We start from the raw sequence: 17,757 nt of genomic DNA on the forward strand, positions 1-17,757 counted from the left end.
GGTACTTGCACCTGGTCTCTTGCTTCCAATCACCTGCCTGTCTCACTGCTTTGGTAATGTTTGTAATCTGTACTCATTCTAATCTATATCATCATTAGCCGTCACCATCTGCATGTCTCCACTCACAAAGAAAGCGAATAAACAGAACGGACTCTCCACCAGTAAAGCTGTGATTCTGTCAAGCACAGAAACTGGAAACAGCTGTTCGTTCCCCTTCTGTTTAGTCTAAGTTTGTCATTTCTTTTTTTCTGCATGTTTTTCATCACCCATTATTGTCTTTTTTTCTTTTCTTTTTTTCTGATTGACCCTCACTGACATTGTTGTGCTTTCTTTCCTCCTTCCGCTGGTTCTTTCTGCCTGTGACTTGCGCTGTAGATTTGGCTGTACAGGGATGTAAGTATCGCCGTAGAATCGACCAGTCATGCCCGTCACCTCTTACGTCCATTCATGTGCCTGTCCTCATGCATCAAGTAAAGATGCGCATCATTGAGTCGTGCATGAACGAGTTTCATGCATCATCCCCACCACCAGTGTTTATAACAATGTGTTACTTTTTGTCCCTTGTTAAAAAAATAAAAATAAAGATCTAACTTAAACAAGAACATTAAAAAAACAGCTACGGTACTTAAATGTTTGCCTTTTTAGGCTAAAGTTGAAGATAAAAATATTTTTCCTAATCTGTGTAGTCTGAATGAAAAAAAGTTAAAAACAAATCAAACTCTTTCTCCAACACAGAACCAAACGTGTTATTTTTTAAAGAAAATTGTGTAGCCGTCACCAAGATGAAAGATTCTGGATTTATTTAAAAAATAATTGTAAATCGGAACAGGTAGGGATACTAATATTAGTTTTACTCATGCATATTTATATGGAAAAATGACCATAATATAAAAAAATGATGAAAAATAGCACAAGAAATATAACCGCTATAGCAAGAAAAAGTGCATTACTATGGGAAAGCAATATATTATTGTGCTACCAAAAAAGGAGGCTTCTTTTAGGAGTAATCTGCAGACTAGAGAAGACATTTTTAGTCATACTATTTTTTTTAATTGATTTTAATAGAAGTTTAAAAACATTTCATTTTCTTTGCATTTTTATACTGAACTCATTTTTTCCTTGTTGCCAGGGTTACCAGAGACCAAGTCACTATATTGCCACTCAGGGTAAGAAAAAACAACACTGCTATTTACAGGCTAGCGTGCAGAATAATCTGCAGATGGTTTCAGAACCTCTCATGCATGATGTGTTCGAGTTTAGGTCCTGTTCACGAGACCGTCTATGACTTCTGGAGGATGGTTTGGCAGGAACAGTCAGCTTGCATCGTCATGGTTACCAATCTGGTAGAAGTCGGAAGGGTGAGTGGCTTTTTTCTCTTTATTTATTTATTTTTGTTGTCTTATGGTACATCAAAAGATATTTTCCAAACGTGTTTTTACTTTGAATTATGGGCTTAATGTATAGTTGTTTTTTTTCTAGGTTAAGTGTTACAAGTATTGGCCTGATGATGCTGAGCTGTATGGAGACTTTAAGGTGACTTTTGTGGAGGTTGAACCTCTGGCTGAATACGTGGTTCGTACATTTACTCTTGAGCGGGTGAGTGATTTTTAGTTTTCAATGGTTGATATTTTGATAATATTCTCAATGATTCCTTTTGTTCAAACTTTCACAAGCTATGATTCGATGTCAACGTCTCTTGCTATGTTTGTGTTAACTCAGCGTGGCTTCAATGAGGTTCGGGAGGTCAAACAGTTCCACTTCACTGGCTGGCCTGATCACGGAGTTCCATATCATGCCACCGGACTACTTTCCTTCATCCGCAGAGTAAAAATGTCCAACCCACCCACTGCTGGACCGATTGTGGTCCACTGCAGGTACTAACAGACGCTCATATTCAATGCAAATAGTAAAGCAGAATATTACATTTAGAAATTGTCGATCAAAAGGTGTTACATGAATTTATAATATCCTGCATAATTTTGGAGCAAACACAAGATTTAAATAAAAGCAGGAAAAGCGTTTGAAAATTGTAACTTTTACTGGTGGCTTTTTGTGAGCATGAATGAACTTTTTCTGTCCGTGCATCTTTTTAAACGTTGCCTCACCCCTCCTCAGTGCTGGGGCAGGTCGCACAGGCTGCTTCATCGTCATCGACATCATGCTGGACATGGCAGAGAGAGAAGGAGTGGTGGACATCTACAACTGCGTGAAAGCTCTTCGCTCCAGGAGGATCAACATGGTACAGACTGAGGTGACTGCATTACCCATCCTTCATCTGCATCTCAGCGTTAGATTAGACAGAGTTCACCCTCACTTTCTGCCTCAGGGGTTAGCATGCTGTCGGCAGAGGTGACCAGATCAAAAGGACTAAACCATCTATGCCTATTTATTTAGATTTCGTTTAAATTTCCACTCCAATCATCTTTTTCAAATCAATTTTCAAAGCCTTCCCGGTGGTCTTTTAATTATGATTTTACCAGACATAGCTTCCGCAGAGCGGCAGTATTTCATCGGAAATTCCCCTCTGAGTTCTGGGCAGGACTGTCGGGAAAATAAACTCTTTGTTAACGTAATTTTTTGTCTGATCTTGACTCACAACAGTTTGGATAAAGAAATATTTTTTTTCTAATTACTTAATTTTATTGATACATTTATGAAACCCAATTTTCACTGGAGTGGATCTTTAAGGCTTGAATCCAACTTATGCAACAAAAAAAGAATAAGTCTAAGCTTCCATTGCATGTTCCCTCCATAATTCAAGCTTCAAAGAAAAGCGTAGAAGCCATCGCTCATAGACTTATCATTGCCAGAACAAAATCACCACATTCAAGACCAAGTTTTCCATTTTTGTCATTCGTTAAATAATCAATCCCATTCATAATCATTCACAAAACCAGCCAATGCTCTTTGTGCTGCTTTTGTGCAAATCTTGCTGTTTATATTTAAAACGAAACTCTGTTGAGAACTTATGAACTAGTAAGATAAAGCTAATTATTCCATCTTATCCATGTTCCTATCTCCCATCAGTCCTTGCTCTGTCACAGTGTCTACACATCATTTCAGCTGTTTAAGTGGATGACTTGTTTTGGAGTGTTGTTTTTTTTCTTTTTTTTCCAAAATCCTAAAATAGAAGTGAACTTTGTGGGTAGGTTTGTGCATCAAATGCGTGTGTTACACCAAATACAGGAGCAGTATATTTTCATCCACGATGCCATCCTGGAGGCTTGTCTCTGCGGAGAAACGGCCATCCCCGTGTGCGAGTTCAAAGCCGCTTTTTACGAGCTGATCCGCATCGATTCCCAGACCAACTCCTCCCATCTGAAGGACGAGTTTCAGGTAAATCTCATGCCTTGCAGCTCAAATTAAGTTCCTTAACGTTTTTCCTCTTGACCTTTTACAAAAACAAACCCATAATTTATCAATTTTAATCCTATTAAAGACACATTTCTCATGGGCTTAATTCGATTCCACCAAAGTTTTGCCTGACTGTTATAGATAATTAAGTTAACTATACGTTCCACTGTTTTCTCTGTGCCCAGACGTTAAACTCAGTGACTCCTCAGCCACAGCCAGAAGACTGCAGCATCGCAATGTTGCCCCGAAACCAGGATAAGAACCGCTTTATGGATGGCCTTCCTCCTGATAGGTGCTTGCCTTTCCTCATCACCATAGATGGGGAAAGCAGCAACTACATTAATGCTGCGTTGATGGATGTAAGTCTACAGCACATTAAATGCACCAACAGCAAAGTTGTGTTATTTTCAACACATCAAACAGGAGCGGTTGGGGACAATTTACACAATGTGTGAGTTTTTTGGTTAAGAGTTTTATAAATGATCAGTTTTACACCATGCACATTAATATAGGTTCATGTCTTTGATGGAATTGGCATGTAAACTTACCAAATGAACTCCTTTAGAGATAGTATTTTTTTATGTTTTTGAATGAATTACCACAAACAATATAAAAAATGTTTGTCCCAAACTGCCTCTTTGTTGAAAATGATAAAGACTTTCAAGGGATTTAACTGATGAAAGAATAGAAATTGTTATTTAATAAGGGCTTTATGGTAGAGTGACAGTTAGCCCTGTTGTCTTACAGCAAGATAGCCCATGTTAGAATCATTGACTGTAAATGAAAACTGGACTGAGTGACCCCTACCCCCTCACATTCCAAACAGGAAGTGCCTGCTGGTTCCAAAAAGTCCATAGACTTCTACAGAGAAATGGCTATTAGAGCTATAGATTCCAAAGTAAACCATTTTCTATGGATGACTTCACACTCACTTAGTCCAGTTCTCATCTACAGTCAATGGTTCGAATCCTTGCTGGGCCCCACGCATTAGAACGACAGGGGTGTTGTCTGGGCACTCTGGCTTCCTCCCCAAGTCAAAAACATGCATCATAGGATGATTGGTGACTCAAAATTGTCCTTTGAGAGTGTGTCGCCCTGCAGTGACCCAGTGAACTGTACCCCACCTTTGCTCTGAAGTAGCTAGGATAGGCTCCAGCATCCCATGTGACCCTTCACAGGACAAAGCAGGAAAAGAAAATAAATGGATTGAGGGCTATATTTCATGCAGAAAACTTGTGTAAATACACCCGGACTCCTGTCTCTGTTTATGTGATGCTGTGTTTGTGGTTTTAGCTGCAAAAGGCTCGAGACAAATCCAGGTTATGAAACGAACACTCGCCTCTCTGGCCGCCTAAACACTGCTTCCAGCTGATACAGCAGAAAACAGAAGAAATGATCATAAGTTTCAGCCTTAAACAGAAAAACGCTGACGGTTCATCTTCAACAAAGTTTTGTGAAGACGAATTGATGTAGTTACTACATAGGAGTCTGCAGTTCTAGTTTAGTTACTTACCTCTGGCCTTTCTCTAACCAAGCTGTCAGAAGAGTTTCAGGTAATCTTACTTCCGATCTCTGATACTGGATTTGTTTCATGGCTTCAGTGTTTTTCATGTTTTAAAAGCCATTTTGAATTCTGAGCTTTACCCTGACTCCCATCAAACGTCTCCCCTTCACAGTCATTACACCTCCGTCAATGATTTCTACGCACATTTTCACCAAATAAGGCCTCAGCTTGTACTCAGTTCAGTCTTCATTTTTAAATTATTTATAGAAACATAAATCCTGAACTAACCAAACATAAAACCAACATCTCCGGTTTAGTTTAGATAAACATTGTCATTAGTGTATGCATGCTCATGCCCCTGGAAAAAAGAAACTCTGCATGATCCCCAGCTCTCATGTCTTACTAACCGCTCCACTCAGCTGCTTGTGTTTCAGTCTGTGAGCTCTAGAAACAAGAATTACAGCAGAACCAAAATCCTCACTCTGGATTGTTTTATTTTTTTCTGCAGAACTACAGGCAGCCAGCAGCATTCATCGTTACCCAGCATCCTTTGCCCAACACTGTCAAAGACTTTTGGCGTCTGGTTTATGACTATGGATGTACCAGTCTGGTGATGCTGAATGAGATTGACTTGACTCAGGTAATCTATCTAAACTGTTTAGTAATATTTTTGGGGTTTGGTACCCAGACTGACGAGATGTTGAAGTCAGAATTCAGAATTTTTTGTGTGGAAATCAAAGCACAAATATATGATAAAAACCTAAATACGAATGTTCTGCTCAGGGCTGCTCTCAGTACTGGTCAGAGGAAGGGGTGTTCCGCTATGGTCCAGTTCAGGTGGAGTGTATGTCATCTTTGAAGGACTGTGATGTCATCAGTAGACTCTTCAGAGTCTGCAACCTCACCCGGGTGAGTTCTCACCTCGCCGTGCTAAGTATTTCCTGCTTTTCCTGTCTCCTCGCTGACTTCCTGACTCTGTCTCTCAGCCTCAGGAAGGCTACCTAATGGTCCGTCAGTTCCAGTACCTGGGGTGGGCGGGGCATAGGGAGGTTCCCACCTCCAAACGCTCGTTCCTTAAACTGATCCTTCAGGTTGACCAATGGCAGCGCGAAGGAGAGGAGGGGGAGGGAAGAACTATTGTCCACTGTCTGTAAGTGCACGTTATTGCAGAATAAATGTATCACATCTGTTTTAAAAATACAGGCTTCCCAAATTATATCGCAGTTCATCTTTCACAGTCTCACTGTTTCACTTGGTGTTTTTATGCAATTTTTACATCCTATTTTTTAGTGTACTTTGATCTGAATCTTGATTGGCATGTCAATCAATCTCCTCTTGTCCTGTACAGATTGCAGTTTGTCACATTTACATAATACAAAGATTTGAATTTTAAGAGTTTAAACGAGAGAAAAGTGTCTGTTAAAAAAATGTCTATAAATGTGTAGTGAGGAGTTTCACAGTTTTAAAATGCCTGTTATTCTACTTTGTGGATTTATCCTGGAATTTGGGATTATTTTTAGAGGGTAACTTCCCAGGATAAACGAGGGACCATCATAGCATAATCAAATCATTTCAAGAAAACGTGATAAAATGTGCATTTGATGATTTTCTAATCCTTTCTTGTTTGTGTAGGAATGGAGGTGGTCGTAGTGGAGTTTTCTGTGCCTGCAGCATCGTTTGTGAAATGGCGAAGAGACAAAGTGTGGTCGATGTGTTTCATGCTGTGAAGACCTTGAGGAACAGCAAACCCAACATGGTGGACACTCCAGTGAGTAGTGAACGGAAGTTAATTCATGTGTCTGTTAAAGTCCTGAATGTGAGACGAAGGCTGACTTTTGTGTTTGTGTTTGCAGGAACAGTACCGGTTCTGCTACGATCTGGCCCTGGAGTTCATCGAATCATCCTAAACAACAAACAGAAATTTGTTTTTCCTCAGCTCAGACAGACCTGTCTGTGGCTTTCATTTTGCGTCCCCCTGCCCACTCTAAAAAAAGGGGGCAGACTCTGAGCTTATCGTCCAGTGTTGTTAAGCACAGACAAATGTGCAGACTATTTTTGTGATGGAGAGGACTGCAGCAGCAGAGAAGACTCCCTACACCGCCCATGATGCTTATTGTACAGCTTTTTGAGTGCCAGCGGGCCCCTGTAGGTCCAGATTAGATGTGACCACCCTCATGGCAGCCCCCCGCCGTGCTATTTCAGCTGCAGTACTCAGTGCGCACTCTAGATGTCGCCCTTGCCTTGCAGGCTGCACCCACAGCTTTGAATGCAAGCTGAGTTGCCAGTGGCCCCATGTTATCCCCCTCCATGCTAGTGTCTGTGTATTCTGTCTGTGTTGGATATGTCATCATGTTGATGTTTGAATATTTGTTTGTATTCACAGCTTTTATACTCAAAGAAGAAACCTAAAGTTCCAGCCAAAAACTTCTGTTTTGACTCCATTTTGTGTCATTTTTCTCAAGTGAACGCTCGTGTTAAGAATTATCGTTTTTAAAAGAGTTTTACTCTGTTTTAAATTAGTGATGCATAAAAAATCCGTCAGATAACTGCGGAGCAATGAAGAAAAGTGTGCAAAAACGTGTTTTTTATTTTTTTATTACACCAGTTCACTGGATTATTTGTCTGCTTTTGGCGTTTCATGTATCGATCTGCTGGAGAAATCTTTCTCTCTGTACCCTATTCAGTCAAAATCATGTTTTTTTTCCAGGGCTGGGCCCAACGCACTTTCACATCAGCCAACACTTTTACTTACATTAAAAAAAGAAAAACAATATATCAGCCTTATTCTGTTACAAAAGACTGACATTTTTCAGCAAAAAAAAAATGCAACAAAAAAAGTTTTATCAGTGACTGTAATGGAATTGGAAGTGAGCTGACCCCTGGCTTCATTTGTTCTGTGCACTGGTGGCCAACTCTTTTTCATTAAAATGATGTTACTTTGTAGCTGATGTTTAACCATAAGCCAAAGACTTTGTGTACATATGTCTATACAGATAAAGCACATTGTTTGTATTTATTGTTTGTTTACTTGCATTGCTTGTTAAGAACAATCCTGTTTGGTTCCATGTTTACTGCAGGCATTGCTTTAAACCGTGTTTTTAGGGAAATGGCTCATTTCCCCTCCGCCCCCCCCCCCCCCCCCCCTGCTCTAGAGTATTGTTGTGATTTAACGAACCCAAACTGGTTCTGGACTTTTGAGGTTTCACCTGCTCAATTTAGGTCCATGAAGAAGAGTTTAGTAACTCCTGACTGAAGCTGTATATTAAAGCTTTTGAAGTAGTTTTCAGTATTTAGGTGGAATCCAGTAGTATGTGTGTTTGCACCATTCATCTGATGTTTTTTTGTTGTGTAAAAACTCCATCATTGCGAATCCCGTTTCCCATTATCCCTGAATACACACTGTGTATTCAAACACATTAGTGAGAGATGCAGGCAGAGCAGGGATACAGTTATTGTGCCTAAAGGTTTGATTAAACAGAACCGGCGTTTTGACAGAACCTTTGCATTAGCTGTTCTGATGGACGATCCATGTTTTCAGCGTTTAATACCATTATTCATTGTGTTTCATTCATCTGAAGGCCTCTTTAGGAGGCTTTGTCAAATATCAGATGTTTGGAAGGAAAAAAAAACTTTATCAAAAAATGTTTTACGTTGTCGGAGCAGCTACAGATGTTGATGTAAGTAGACTATCATGAGGACACAAAAGGGCTCTATTGTTGGATGAACAGTAGAGGTGTAAATGATCAAATGTTAGTTACGCTGTAGATAAAGTCCCAGATTGTACTTCTGGAGAAAGAAAACAAATGTATAGTTTTTTGGGGGGAGTTTTTCTGTTGGTGGAACATCAGCTTTTTTTTTTTTACTTTCAGACTTTTGATGAGGAAGAGAGCTGAACTTAAGAAATCAGTTTTATTGCAGTCTATTTTGCAGCATGTCAAGTCTCTGTTGTCCCTCTCTGGAGAGAATTATGAACAGATTTTGCTCTTAATTCGTCCACCGGAAAGGTAGAATCCCTGAAATGCAGTGAATGGTGCTGATGTTGAAATGAGAGGCCAGTAAAGATTTATTATCTGTGGTTCATAAAATCTCTTGTCTGTAATGTTTGGCTTCTTTGCTGTAATAAACCACTTCTTTAAATAAAAGCTTTGCGCTTCATCATTTTCAGCATCCATGCAATGTGTTGTTTCACCTTCAGTCTATTAAAATATGCAAAAAAAATATTTACTATTCCTATTTCTATTGTATTTGTAGGAGAAACATATCCATAGAGAAAATAAAATCGGCAGCTTTAAAACTTCATATTTTTACATTTCAAAAAGTTTCAGAAAAAAAAATATTTTTTTGTTACCAACAGAAATACCAATGTTTGATTTAATTTACTTTAAAAAATGTAAGTTTAAAAATTTTTTATAGTATGTCAGTTGCATAAAATCTATTTTTTAACATCATTAAAGATATTTAAAGAAACAGCATGTTTTGTCTGGCAGCTTCACTAAAACATGCTCTGGAAAAACTGAATCTTAAGAAAGTAAAAAGTGGTCTAATGTATTTTATTTACAAAGTTTTTCAACAGCAAAATAATATTGGTTTAAGAAAATAATTCTTGGTAACTAGAGTTATTTTTTCTTAAAATGAGAATTTTTGGTAACCATTGACCCCCCCCCTTACATTGACGTGTTCTCCCTACCATGACAAAGGTGGATAAAAGTGGACAGATTTCATGTAATCCATGGACACCAGTGAAGATCACAAATCATTGAAGAAAAAGGTTCAGAGCACTGTCTAGTGGGTCTAGATGACCCAACTCCCAATGTTAAAGTGCCTAGGAGGATAGCACAAGGGTTACAGACAAATGGGTAAGAATATTTTACCTTTTCTACAAGGCCTGTTTTTGCAGTGGGAAAACCGGAAAGATTTGTTTCGACAACAAGACTGTTTTCATGAAAAAAGTTTAATTTGCATAAATATTTACAACAGATGCTTGATAACATTAGTGGCGGCAAAAATATTCATAGATTTTGGAACAAAAAGTAAAGTGATCAAAAACTGTCAAACTAATTGATTCGAAAGAAGAAGAAAAAACTTTATTTATAGATAAACAAATTGAAAACTGAAGTATTCTGTTAAAAAACAAAAACCCAAATTGATTGTAGACTTTTGTTCTAATGGTCAGCAATGAAAATACAAAAGAATACATTCATGTCCACTATCTTGCATGCTATCTGAGGATCTTACATAACAATGCTGACAAAAAAACATGAAACAATAGAAACATGAGCTAAAAATAGTTCCAATTAAATTAGGCATCTATATATTTGTGTATATACTTATATATGTATATTTCTGTACAAATGCTGGATATTTGGCATTATGTTCATCATCAGTATTGATATATTTGACAAATTTCAAATAGCTTTAAGGTAACTTCAAATGTTTCTTCACCTCTCGGGGCGCACGTTTGGCCCTTTAAGGTTTCATACCCACAACCATGACAGAAGACTTTTTTTTTCCTCCACCAAAGGAAAACAAAGCTGCACTTTTTTTCTCCTCATGAAAAACTAGTGATCCTGACAGTTTTACACAAGCAGGACATAAAAAAAACTGGTGGAAAAATGTCTGGAATCTATTTTGGAGGCAAAACGGCTTTCCAAGTGAAAGTACATTATGAAACTATTTTTATAACATGACAGAAAAAAGCTTCAATCTAACATTTTCTCTTTTGATAGTTTAACATTACTGCTGAGTTTTAATCATGTCAAGTTTGTTTATGTTGGTGAAGATTGCAATGAGGTGGAAATTTCAAAATAAAATTGCCATTAAAGCTTGTTATAATCTGAGCTCACAATGACAAGTTACGAGCGAAACAAATCAGGTTATCCGACACAAGCTTGGATACTCAAAGGTTTAAAATTCCCAGAATAAAAGAGATCATTTTAAAACTTAAAACGGGTGAGAAATCTTCAACACCATCCTCAAAGTCTAAGAATTTAAAGGAGTGTTTTACCTTTAAAGGGGAACTATGCAATGCGAAAACAAATATTTAGGAGTCTGAAGTTACAATTCCTTGGAAATCTTTTTGGCACAGCACGCATGAAAAATACGGTTACAAAACTGCAATAATCTGTGACATCAGAGACCCAGATCAGAGTTTTTTAGCCTGGTTTTCCATGTGCCAAACACTTCACCTAGATGAAGAGACCCTAAAGCAAGACTTCCAAAAAACAAATAGAAAATGGGAGTTTTGTGGAAATAAAGCTGAAAGTTTTTCCAAAACATGTCAGAGAGGTTTCATAAAAACGTCCAGAAACTGTGTCAACCAAAAACAAGACAGTGGATTTATTGCTTGAATCAGACACTCACTCAGAGCTTGTGTGAGGCTTGTAAAAACAGACTCCTAAAGGCATTTACAGACACATAATTCATGAAAAAGGACAGCAACAGGAATATAACTTTGCAACCAGAAAAAAAAGAATTACCAACACTAGTCCATGAAGTGAGCAGTAGCAAATATGACAATGAACATTTGTGTGTATGTGATTGTGCTGATTGTCAGAATTAAAATCAGTAAAGCTAAACAAAATAAAAAGTCTGGACATATTATTTTTTTCAGCACCAATACTCTTGTGAGTCTTGCTCTTTAGTGCAGCAGTTAAATTATATAAATAAACATTGTGAGCGATCAGCGTAGAATATGAGATGAAAGTTGTTCCCTCTTTACCCTGTTTTACAAGAAGCTAGCTGACACATTTTCTTGATGATGGCACTCTCAGGACTGCCCTGAACAGAAGCTGATCAGCAACCTAAAATACTGCTGCATAGTACACAGACATGACAATGAAATCTCCAAATCCAGAAAACAGCTGAACCGTATCTACGTAAACATTCAACCACGAGGTAAAAAGCTGTACATGACCCATTTCTCTTCCTTTTAAAACTATTGCAAGTCTTTTTTTTTTTTTTTTGCTGATCAAGTTTTTTTCCACAATATACACATTTCTGCAATTCACATCTTACCTTTATTCTGATCTTTTGAAAATGATGTAAGCACGCCATTAAAATACATGGAAGAATAAAGGTGTTGCCAAATATTTGTTTGATTTCAAGACTTTTAGATCATGTTGTGCTAAAGTTTCTTACAGTATAATGTTTTTGCCTGTAAAATGATGTAAATTCATTCAGCTCAATCTAACTTGTCCCCAGTTTCCAGCCCTTTGTGACGGTACAAACTTGCACTCTGAAAGGGGGTTGCAGCACTTCAGCACACCTCAACCCAGAAAGATATTCACACAGTTCTTTGACAATCAAACTGTAAGGCACCTGAGTATTTATAATGAACAAAGTTGCCCAACTTCAAGCCCCTTATAGCATGGAGACTCAAAAGAACTGTTTTCAACTATGATTATATGAAAAAAAAAGGTCTTGGTAAAGCAGCCCCGCATGATGCCACAGCAACATAATTCTACTGTACATCTGATGTCACCAGTTAGTTTTACATGCACAGTAATCTCCAAATAAAGATCATATTCCAAATAAATTGATATTCAGAATTTTTTTAATTTTTATGCTTTAAAACTAAAAACAAAAACAAAGCACCCTTTTGCTAAATCCTTAACGTGAATGTATTTGAAACATGCCTTAGTATTTTTATAAGGCATTATGTAAATTATTTGATTTAAATATTAGAAAGTTAAAAGAAAAATCGTCAGAATTGTGTGAATTCTCTTTGATACTCAAAGCATCAGACATCGTAACATTATTTTGGTAACTAGATTCCGGAAGTAGCCTAGGAAAATAGCTTTTCTTTGCTCTTTTATAAAGATTTTTCCCTAATAATAAACAATAATATGCTCCGAATTTTTAACGCTCTCTTTCACACTTATTTATTTAGTTTTCGCACAGTAGTTTGGTTTAAAAATAAATAAATAAAGCAATCAAGCGGGAGGATGTGACGTCATTACTATGCAATTTTTTTTTGTCACCGGCGGGAACATTCTCCAGATGACGAAGTTGTCTCCGTCCAGTTCGCCAAAAAACTACATTTTAGATAATAGGGATAAGTTAGGTTACGTTTTTAGTTAAAAGAGGTGTGTTTTTTGTTCTAAAAATCAAAGAGTTCGGGTTTGGTTTAAAAAAAAAAACAGACTGGAGATTAAGAAAAGCAAACGTGACTCACAATCTCCATCTTCGAGTGAGGAAGAAGATGATTTGCTTTACTAGCGACCCCTAAGGAGGCAGCTAAAAGACATAGCAGAAGGTAAGCTAACAGAAATGAACAGTAAGTATTCCAAGTGTTTATATTGTAAAATTCTGTTTAAATTCAACTTTTATTTCATACATTCTGAATATATATTTTCCTGAATATGATCTTTTTTTGGCTAAGCTATCTAGAAAATTGTGTTTTTCGTAGTGTAACCATAGCCACATATACATGTGTGTATGTATGTAAAATAATCAGTTTATCAGGATTATATAAAACACAACATCTGTGATGATGGACCTTCCCCTCAGACCAATGACAGTGAGCTTGTGAATCTGGTCTCTGATCATCCTTGCCACCCCCACTATTGACTGAATTTGAGGACTGATTCAGATTGACAGGATTGAATCACAGTTATTGGTCTGTGGAAAGTGTTCTTGTTCTGACTTTCAGTCAAGTGGAAGAGCAGTTGGTGATCAGATCATGTGTTGTCATTCATCCAACGCACTGAAAGCCCTGCTATGAGTAAAGAGGAATACATCCGAAACCTTTTAACATGACATAAAACGTAGTTTCTTCCTCTAAATACCATACGAGTTAAAAATGTGAATAAAAGGCTAAAGCTATAGGAAAACACCCAACCAAATTCAAGCCATTAAAGTATTCATCATCTGTTTGAGAGGAAAGAAAACTGGTTTTAGGTACTAAATTCCATGCAACAATTGCAAAATATTTAAATAGTTGAAATACGATTTCTTAACCTAGACAACAATATGAAGACCAACTTGTAATTGCACCAGGTAGAGCAGACATCTCCTTTACGCTTTTCTTACATCAACTTTCAAATTAAAAGTAGAGACACTTTTCTTGATGGAAAAGACATCTACAGCTTTCACAGTTTGCCATTTAAATCAAACCTCTCACCACATGTTGGGTTTTTTAATCTGTGTAAAATATGGTAAAATATTGTGGCAATACTGGAAATAATGCTATACAGCCTTAAGCCCTTAAGCTTTTTTTGTTTTTCTCTTTTGAAAAAATGGGAAAACTGGCAGTCCAAAAAGATCAAATGGAAAAAAAATGTGGAATTGACTTTTATACTTAAAACAAAGAAAAACACAAAAGATGTCAGGCTACACTGTTATCAGTATAGTTCAAAAAAATAGTTTGGAATCTTAACTTTTTATACATGTTTTATGCTGCCATATTGGGTGCAGTTTGTCATGCTCTTAAAGAAATATTTTAACAGCACAGTAATGAGGTATAAGCAGCAGGAGTTTTTTTGTACTATTAAATAAAAAAAGCTGTAACCTGTTCCTACTTAAAAAAAAAGAACTTTTCTGATTACAATTTTACGTTAAAAGAAAAACAAATCAATGTCAACTAGCATAAAAATTAAATTTTTACATTTCCTACCTTTGTTTTATTCAATAGCAGTTGTTCCTGTAATTTTTTCTGCATTCATCCCTAAATCCTCCTTTCCATCTGAAAAGAAAATAAATTGTTTTTTTTCATCATTATGCTGTACACATTTATAAATAAAAATATTTTAAGATATTTGCAATGTAATCCGTAATAGACAAAGCTAATTTGTTTTTAAATGTATAGTTTTAAATCAATATTTTGACTCTTAAAAATCTGCAGGTTACTAGAAATATAAATAAATTTATATTTTGTATGGTAAAATTCATTAAAAATGTTAGGAGAATTTTAGATTCAGAATTTAAGATTATAGTTTGGATTTCAGGGGAAAAGCATATATTTGACATAGAAAACTAATATTACTTTTATCGTTTATTTTATTTTTAAATGGATTAAATCAATAAAAAACTGATTGGATTCTTGCTAATTCAAAATAAAGAGCCTACTTTCAACATTTCAAAGCAGACTCTTGTCTAAATGAACAGAATCGTAGATTTAGTTTAGTTGAACCTTTTTCCTCTCTACATTCATGAGTGTTTGAGTAAGGCCATCAGGTAAGGTGAGTCTTTTACACCTGTCCCGAAGTAAAAAAGTCCTCCAGGTGAGCTGCTCTGTAACAAATCAAATCTCACTGAATATCCTCACAAAACAGGCCAAAGAGACAAGCTCTACATTGGGTTTCAGATTAACTATGTTGTCTTTATGTTTAGGTTAAGAAATGAGAAAAATTGAGCAAGTTTTGCACCAAACTGTAAAACGTGAGCAGGCACTATAATGTATTTTCAGCTAGCTGTAGCAATAAGCCTTTGGCCGAGGATGACATTTTAGATTTTCCTTTAAGGTGGATGGAATCTCACATCCTGTAATCTTTCCCATCTGATAAGCAAACGTCCTGGAACCCATTTTGTTCAAGAGAGGAAGCTGAACCATAAAACTCTTCTCGTTGGCAAGTCAATCGCTTGTAAAATCACCGTCTATCGTGAGTCGCTGGGGAACCGCGTGCACCATATAATTAGAACTCTGCTTAAAAAAGTCCTTGAGTGTCTGCGTGTGTGTTTGTGTGTGTGTGCGTGCGCGTAAGACTGGGTACAGGACAACAGTTTTAGAGTAAAAAGCAGCACCATTTACTATCATAAATGAACATTGTTAAAGTGTCAGTTGCACCTGTCTTTCCTATGTGAGCAGATCAAAACGAAGGTTGTAAAGGATGTTTGCAGAGAAACATCATCTTCATCACCAGAGCCGATGCACTTCAAAATAAACTTTTTTTTAAAAGTTATTTATTTATTTTTACTATAAATACTAAATAGTTTACTGCAGATTGTGATTTTGGTCACATGATAGATTATCTAAATAGAATTGAAGTTTTAGAATCACAATATAATTTACACAACGGAAAGCAACAAGGTGCAGTTTCTATGATCCATAAAGCAATATGAAATTCTGTAGTTGTTATTTTTTCCCCCATATCTGTTCTTGCATTTCAACTGCAACATCATCACATGAGCTTCATAAACTACATTTCCCTTGGAAATACAAACATGAATATTGTAAGGTGCAAAAATGCATTGTTCCACACAACCAGCCCTTGAAGGCTGTGCAAAACTCTATTCTGTTAATAATTCATATTTGTTCTGCAATTGAAATGCATCCAACTGTAAATAAATGATAGATTTTAATACATAAACAAAGTCCCAAAACCTTATAATTTGAAAATGACTAAAAATGATAGTCTGGGACCTTAAGCTGAACTTTGAAACCAGCAGCATTGGTCAACAGCACTATTTTCAAAGTGCTAAATCTACAAGGATCCATCTCTTTTGACCTTAAAAAAATCCTTCTATTATAATTTTTAAACATCTAGCAAAATCCAGTCTTTTCTTTTTTTCTTCATACAGTGTTTTTGGAGCTTTAGTACTTGATCCACGACTGTTGTTGCTGCTAAAAGAAAAGTTGCACTTTGTGTTTCAATTTGAATGTAACAACTGTCGTCAACTGCCTGAACAGCAAGACAGCCTCTGTGGAAATAGCAAATGCAAAGCGAAGATTCTGACCTCACTTCATTTGTATGAGTTGATGCTTGTTTGGGGTTGATTACTTTATCTTTTTCAGTGTAAAAAGTCCCCGGTGTTCTTTAGGATGGACATTTCAGTGTTCCGGGACGCAAAAGAGTATAATTAAAATCCCACTAATCATCTCTGTATAAAAAGGAGTGGGTTTACTAATGCACCCTGAAGCCGCTTTGTGACTGTAAAGCATCTCAGACTTCCTCAGCGTTTCTTTTGAAGCTGACAAAAACAGAGACTCTTTAGCATTCTGACTCTGAGAATGGCAGCAGTGGACAGGTGACGACAAGGAGCGCACACAGGCTGGATTTGGTGGTATGGGCTGGTGTCGGTTGGAGATGAGCATGAAAATGGGACCTCAAAGACGAGTCTGAGCTTCGGGGATGTAGATCTCGATACTGTCCGCTCTTTCTGTGGCTGAGTTCTGTCTGAAAGAAGCAGCTCGTTTGGCAGCCATGAGGCGTCTGCGGGCTTCCTGTCGCTGCCGGTCCTGCAGGTCCAGAGAGCGCTCGCGCATCACGCTGCCACGCCCCTTGGCTGATCTCTTTGGGAGAGGGGGTGGCCACTTTCGTTCCTATGGACACAAAAAAGGACTGACTAAATATTTGTTAGAATGAATAAATGTGAGTCTCTGTTTGCTTTTACTACATTTGATGAGCCTGGTCCAAAGAGGTGAATATTTTAGGACTTAGCAGTTTAGCTTACAGTCACAGAAAATAATAAAGAATATTTTTAAAATGCCTAAAAATATTTTCAAATAGCTTAAGATCTGTGACCCACAATATAATTTAAATACTTAAAAAAATATATATTTTGTTTATTGGGAAAATAAATTGTTTTTTTGCTTTATTTGAAAACTCTTAAAATAACCACCAGCTGACCTCTTGTAATATAAAATGAAATCCTTAAGGTTAATTCAACCCACCAATTAGCTTGATCTATTACTACATTTTTTTAAGAATAAAATGCTATCCTGACTTCTAAAATTATAATATAGTTATAGTTATAATAAAGTACAAAGCAGAAAATTCATGTTTAGCTTTATACTTTTCTACAAGACCAGATACCATAGCGTGTGCAACCCTATAGCCTACGTGCACGATGGAACTTCCGGTTAACTTCCGTGTTTCGAGTGTGAGGCCGACAACTTCCTGTTGGTCGTGTTATTGTTGTGGGGAGTTTTGTTGAGTTGCTAGTTTTGAGTAAATAGGAGC

The 17,757-nt window shown here is 36.9% G+C and overlaps 2 protein-coding genes across 23 annotated transcripts in view; one reads left to right on the forward strand and one right to left on the reverse strand.

Annotated features, from left to right (window-relative positions):
• ptprk (protein tyrosine phosphatase, receptor type K) overlaps positions 1-9,000 on the forward strand; it is a 113,181-nt gene extending 104,181 nt beyond the window's left edge. For 8 of the 19 annotated variants that reach the window (XM_023953255.1, XM_020714723.2, XM_020714716.2 and 5 more), the window contains 14 exons: positions 376-393; positions 1,130-1,166; positions 1,261-1,358; positions 1,480-1,596; positions 1,720-1,874; positions 2,116-2,251; positions 3,187-3,336; positions 3,540-3,713; positions 4,890-4,907; positions 5,367-5,498; positions 5,642-5,767; positions 5,845-6,008; positions 6,491-6,626; positions 6,712-9,000. In XM_023953255.1, the coding sequence (XP_023809023.1) occupies positions 376-393; positions 1,130-1,166; positions 1,261-1,358; positions 1,480-1,596; positions 1,720-1,874; positions 2,116-2,251; positions 3,187-3,336; positions 3,540-3,713; positions 4,890-4,907; positions 5,367-5,498; positions 5,642-5,767; positions 5,845-6,008; positions 6,491-6,626; positions 6,712-6,765 (1,515 nt within the window). In that variant the 3' untranslated portion in view covers positions 6,766-9,000. The remainder of the gene's footprint in view (positions 1-375; positions 394-1,129; positions 1,167-1,260; positions 1,359-1,479; positions 1,597-1,719; positions 1,875-2,115; positions 2,252-3,186; positions 3,337-3,539; positions 3,714-4,889; positions 4,908-5,366; positions 5,499-5,641; positions 5,768-5,844; positions 6,009-6,490; positions 6,627-6,711) is intronic. The other 11 variants (XM_011491504.3, XM_011491511.3, XM_011491514.3 and 8 more) reach the window with 4 other exon arrangements.
• Positions 9,001-9,791: 791 nt separating this feature from the next.
• Positions 9,792-17,757, reverse strand: part of LOC101172865 (disks large-associated protein 2) — a 77,580-nt gene continuing 69,614 nt past the window's right edge. For all 4 annotated transcript variants that reach the window (XM_023952818.1, XM_023952817.1, XM_023952816.1 and 1 more), the window contains one exon: positions 9,792-17,117. In XM_023952818.1, coding sequence (XP_023808586.1) covers positions 16,902-17,117 — 216 coding nt within the window. In that variant the 3' untranslated portion in view covers positions 9,792-16,901. The remainder of the gene's footprint in view (positions 17,118-17,757) is intronic.

Source organism: Oryzias latipes, chromosome 24 (genome assembly GCF_002234675.1).
Source record: "Oryzias latipes chromosome 24, ASM223467v1".
Taxonomy (NCBI): Eukaryota; Metazoa; Chordata; class Actinopteri; order Beloniformes; family Adrianichthyidae; genus Oryzias; species Oryzias latipes.